At 31.9% G+C, this 6,038-nt stretch overlaps 1 protein-coding gene across 1 annotated transcript in view; it reads right to left on the reverse strand.

Annotated features, from left to right (window-relative positions):
- The window catches only part of SI (sucrase-isomaltase (alpha-glucosidase)), a 115,546-nt gene that overhangs the window by 42,175 nt on the left and 67,333 nt on the right, over nucleotides 1–6,038 (reverse strand). Inside the window, exons 28-33 of the mRNA XM_010840924.1 lie at nucleotides 5,927–6,038; nucleotides 4,248–4,344; nucleotides 4,030–4,142; nucleotides 3,815–3,940; nucleotides 2,217–2,345; nucleotides 416–526 (exon numbers count right to left, since the gene is read on the reverse strand). Coding sequence (XP_010839226.1) covers nucleotides 416–526; nucleotides 2,217–2,345; nucleotides 3,815–3,940; nucleotides 4,030–4,142; nucleotides 4,248–4,344; nucleotides 5,927–6,038 — 688 coding nt within the window. The remainder of the gene's footprint in view (nucleotides 1–415; nucleotides 527–2,216; nucleotides 2,346–3,814; nucleotides 3,941–4,029; nucleotides 4,143–4,247; nucleotides 4,345–5,926) is intronic.

Below are 6,038 nucleotides of genomic sequence, written 5' to 3' on the forward strand. Positions count from 1 at the left end.
GTGAACTCTGGGTGATGGTGATGGACAGGGAGGCCCGGGGTGCTGCAATTCATGGGGTTGCAAATAGTCGGACAAGACTGAGCAACTGAACTGACTGACAAATATTAAATGACTTTTGTAGTATAGAATAATGAATAACCATCTTATTAGTAGTAATTTTATAATAAAACACAAAGGTACCAAGAAATATAAAAAACAAATGAAAGATGAAACGAATAGTATTTGGACATATGATGTATGAATTCTTTCTAACAGTTTGGACTGAACTCATGGAGTATCTATTATTTTATTTATTAGCTATTAAATCATTGTATCTCTTCTTCTGAATATGCCTTAACAGTAGCCTAATTAAGTAGAAACTTTCAACGAAATAGCATTTTTACACTTATTTTATTTCAAGCTATCAATTCAATACCTTTGCCCAACAAATATCACTTGTGTTAGGCCATTTGACAAAGACATCTTTCTCCTGTCCTCTTTCAAAGGCAGGGTAAGGCTTCGTTTCATTTCCTGAAATTGCTGGATCCTAAAATGAAAATGAAATACAAAACAGGTGTCTATGATACGGAAGTATAGCCCCCTGGGTAGCTGTTATGAAATATTACAATTTTCCATTTTTAAATTATCATTGTATTGTATTATCACATAGACTGACAGATGGACTGATGGTATAATTTTTTTTTTATTTTATTTTATTTTTAAACTTTACAATATTGTATTGGTTTGGCCAAATATCGAAATGAATCCGCCACAGGCATACATGTGTTCCCCATTCTGAACCCTCCTCCCTCCTCCCTCCCCATACCATCCCTCTGGGTCATCCCAGTGCATCAGCCCCAAGCATCCAGTATCATGCATCGAACCTGGACTGGTGGCTTATTTCATATATGATATTATACGTATTTCAATGCCATTCTCCCAAATCATCCCACCCTCTCCCTCTCCCACAGAGTCCAAAAGACTGTTCTATACATCAGTGTCTCTTTTGCTGTCTCGTACATAGGGTTATTGTTACCATCTTTTTAAATTCCATATATATGCATTAGTATACTGTATTGGTGTTTTTCTTTCTGGCTTACTTCACTCTGTATAATGGGCTCCAGCTTCATCCACCTCATTAGAACTGATTCAAATGTATTCTTTTTAATGGCTGAGTAATACTCCATTGTGTATATGTACCACAGCTTTCTTATCCATTCATCTGTTGATGGACATCTAGGTTGCTTCCATGTCCTGGCTATTATAAACAGTGCTGCGATGAACACTGGGGTACATATGTCTCTTTCAATTCTGGTTTCCTCAGTGTCTATGCCCAGCAGTGGGATTGCTGGATCATAAGGCAGTTCTATTTCCAGTTTTTTAAGGAATCTCCACACTGTTTTCCATAGTGGCTGCACTAGATTGCATTCCCACCAACAGTGTAAGAGAGTTCCCTTTTCCCCACACCCTCTCCAGCATTTATTGCTTGTAGACTTTTGGATCGCAGCCATTCTGACTGGCGTGAAATGGTACCTCATAGTGGTTTTGATTTGCATTTCTCTGATAATGAGTGATCTTGAGCATCTTTTCATGTGATGGTATAAATTTCTAGCTTGATTGTTTTTTAAATTTTTAGAAGGAAAATTTAAGAACTTTTGAAAATGTGTTAGCTATGATTATAAGCAAGATTACTAGTATTTTTGTTTTGCTTTTATTTCCCCAGTGGGATTTCTAACTGCCTAGCTTGCTTTTTGTAATGTATTGATGAAATATTCTCCCCATAGAATCACTAATTTGAAGGCAAATTTTTAAACATGACAAGCGTAAGAAGCAGTCCCAGAGAAAGATATGAGAATCTTAAAGGAATAGAAAAATCCATCATCACTTTGTGATAGTGTCTATAAACTGAGGTCAGTTTGTAGCCTGGGTGATTATTAAGAAACAGCCTGTCTTTGACTCCCAGCTTTATTTATTCTTAGGTCTCTATGGATAAACCCAAGAATGAAGGTAGCCTTGTGGCTGCCCACGTAAATGAAGTGTTAAAGGAAGAAAGGTTTAGATTTGGGAGTAGAATTCAAACTTACATGTTTCATATTTTGAAACACCTTTTCCTCCCTCATTAAGAAGAGAAATCTGAACAAAACTAATATAATAAGGCTCAGATAGAAGATGAAATACCTCCAATTAAATTAAATACAATTAAATTTAAAAAAAGAAGATAAAATATAAGTACTGACCAGGATAATAATGTACCTCATTCCCTCACTTCTTATTTTGTCAACAAACTGAGGAAGGTCATGAAATTCATCATCAATTGTAAAGTCTAGTTGCCTTTCCATGTAATCAATATCTGTGTACTGAACATCCTGAAAAATATGAGAATTGTAGTGTGGTAAGAATCAGCAGAGTGAGTTCATCACATTCTATCATGTTTATAAAAGTAATAGTAGTATGCAAGTTTCAATGCTTGAGAATTGAGTAATGTGATATTCAAGAAATAAAAATAGCATGTATAGATGCAAAATATTCTAAGAACAAGTTCATATAAATGCTATGTTTTGTTAAAAGTTCATTAAATAGTAATTCTGATTTAGAAGTAAAAATCCTTTCAAATAAGTATCTTTTGTTTTATAATTCCCAAAAGAAATAAGACATAAGAGTAAAGGACTTATGAGGTCATGAAATTATACTAAATGATAACTTGGAATTTTGTACAGTATACAGAAAAAAAGTATTGCTCTATTTCTGAAAACAAAAGGCAAATATGGGATAATTTCAATAATTCTAAAATTATAAAAGGAGAAAAAATTATTAATAAATTCATCAATTATTTTGTTATTCTTATATCATCCACCAAAGTCATTTTCAAAATAATAGCCTAAGCTTAAATAAGCAAAATATTATTTACCAGTAGATATTTACAAATATATTTACATGAATAAATGCTTGCATTATATTATTAAATCTTTAATTTAGGCCTAAAGTACTTTAAAAAATTATTTTCTATTAAAGACAATTTCTTTTTCTAGATATTACAAAAAATATGGATAACATAGGACTAATAATGAAAAAATCTTCTTCAAAATTTTTTTTCACTTTCATATCACTACATCATTAACCTATACAATTAATTTCCCTATAATAATGTATTCAGGAACCATATGTTGGATTCTACTGTGTCTTGATGTCTTAAAAATGAGACTCTACTTATTCTTCTTAGAGTGAGTTCTTATATACAAAGCATTCTAGATTTTAATATTTAAATATTACTGGGAGGATACCTGAGATTTCTTAATGTTGCTAAAAAATAAAAATCACAGGAACTGATTATTTCTGGATACTTAAAAATCTTTAGTTTCCCACACATTGAGGGAAGAGGATATTCTGCAAGCCCACTGATTCTCTATGACAGCTGTCATCAATTCCATGGCAAAAATCATTGTTTCACCTCAAATTGTTTTTCTTTAATTTGTTATATCAGTTGATGAAATAAGTTCACTGGATTCGTACTCTCATTTAAAAGAAGACAATAAATGTGTTTGACTACCTATGAGACACACAGTTTCTCAGAGAAAAGCAAGTGCATAGTGACTTGTTTAGCACAACTTACAGTCATAAGACTGATGAGAAAGAAGGAAAAATAATGGTATTAGCCCTTTCTTTATCCCTCTGCTAAAGACAATCAGTATAATCTGATATCCAATTCATTTGGTGCTACTAACAAACTACACATTGCTTTTTGTCAAATGTTTAAATAATTTTAAAGTGTATGTTTATTTTATTCTGCTTTTGTAGATGACATATTTAACACTGTTTTAAAAATTGATATACATACATAGGGGATCTGGGCAGCCACCATGTCATTATATACTTCTTCAACTTGTGAAGTATTTCTGTATCCATAACGACATAACTGGAATCCCAAAGCCCAATAAGGTGGCATGACTGGTTGGCCGATTACCTTTGAAAAAAAAAAAATCCTGGTGAACTAAGATAAATACTTTATATTATAAAGAAAACTTTATCTCTTTTTAAAATCCACAATCATACTTCATGGTATTGCTTTGTTGTGACTTCTGGAGATGGGCCCAAAAACATATAAAAGTCCAAGATTCCTCCAATCATGCGATATGTCAGAGCAGGCATTGGCTGAAATGTAACATCTGGAAATCCAAAATATGATTAAATTTTGTCTATATATGTTATTATTTTATTTGAGTCACATAAAATATGATTTTTTAATTTAAATTTTTAAAAAATTGTTTTACCCATTGCATTGCTGTTAAGTAAGAGAACTCCATGAGCATTGTTCTCATCTTCCAGAGCCATGTAATAGGGATGAAATCCATAGGAGTTAAGTTTGTACTAAAATTGAAAAAAATAAACATAATGTATATTTAAATAATAATAGCATGTGAATTTTTGTCAATGTAATATTTAAATTCACTATAAGACTGAGCCTAGGAATTTAAATATTCCTTCATTGCACAGCCAAATTATGACTGAATTAAAACAAACCCTTTTTTTTAAATTTATTTATTATTCAAACCATTAGTGCATTAGAGTATGAGAATGAATATACAAATGTGTAACACTCACAAATACTGCCAAATTAACTTACATAAAGAAACCACTGATTTTAGAATAGTTGGGTTTCTTTCCATAGATTATGTATCTTAATTTATTTATGAATTGGTACTTCTTTTTCAATAATAGAACGTTTTATTAATGATTAAAGTGATAAGTACTCAATCTCCTTAAGTACTTAATGGGATATCTAAGTTTCTATAATAATTTTTTTTTCTCCTACTGAGCATTTAATTTCATTTTCAGCATCATCTTTTAATTTTTCAGAACGGAAAATCTTTATGCAGAGTCATGCAATGTCAAGATTACAAAACTTATAAGTTGATGATCCCTAATCAAATTAGTGTCATTGACCCACAATGAATCCTAGTAACTGAGTAGCTTGTGACAGAAAATTTATATATTTAGGACCAAGGTTATATGAACCTAATAGTGCCAATACTTAATGTTGAAGGGTTTTTGTTTTTTTGTTTTTTTTTTTTGATTCCCCAACCAAGGATCAAACTTGTGCTTCCTGCAGGGGCAGCATGGAATTTTAACCACTGCACCACAAGGGAAGTTCCTGAAGGGTTTTAAAGAGGTAAACTTTGGTAAGACATGGTCTTTCAAACTGGAGTAAATGAAAAACAGCATTCATAAGTTTGAACTATTGTGATACAAATAAAAGTTGTATGAGCACCTTAAAATAAAAAGTGGTTACGATAGTATACACATTTATAATCTCATGCTGAATATATCCTTTAAGTACACATGACATATGAAAAATGTAAATGAACTAGTATTTTTATTAAAATGTACTTTGATATATTTAGAGTAATTATAGTTAATATTAATTGTGAGAAATATATTAAATATTCATGAAATATACACCGTTAATAAGACAAAACTTTGGGGAAAGTGTCATGAGCATATAAAAATATTTCCTAAACTTGTAACTAACAGCATAACCTCATAAAAACGCACAACTGCAGCTTAGGGTAACAAAGGAAAAAGTGAGAATCCAATCTTTATCTAAGGGGTAAAAAAAGAAAATTTCAAGAAGAACCTTAGCCAGTTATTTTTTAAAAGCTGAAAGTAAACATGGATTTGGCAGGGAATATTGAATCTGAATGTTCTTTCTATGCAGTTGAGAGAGTAAGCAATTGGGTCACAACCTCACTTCTCACTGTAGTCAATGATGTTATCTGATTAGTCATTTACTTTCACCTGTACTTTATTGTGACTTTTGTTTTTCAGAAAAACACTCCAGCAACTGTCATGATTTCTAGTCCCTTTTATTGTTTCAATATTGAAATACAGGCCAACAAAGAGATGGCTGTATCTTAGTTGCCACTTATGGTAGTCAAATACTGGTACTTACACCAGGGGGTTGGTCTCTTGTGAACATTCCCCAAGTATGCCAGTTCAGGTCACGCTTAAATGTTGTGTGTTCCATTTCCCCAAAACCATACACATATTCTGAAGGCAGGCGG

This window comes from Bison bison, unplaced genomic scaffold, assembly GCF_000754665.1.
Source record: "Bison bison bison isolate TAMUID 2011002044 unplaced genomic scaffold, Bison_UMD1.0 scf7180017864149, whole genome shotgun sequence".
Lineage (NCBI taxonomy): Eukaryota > Metazoa > Chordata > Mammalia > Artiodactyla > Bovidae > Bison > Bison bison.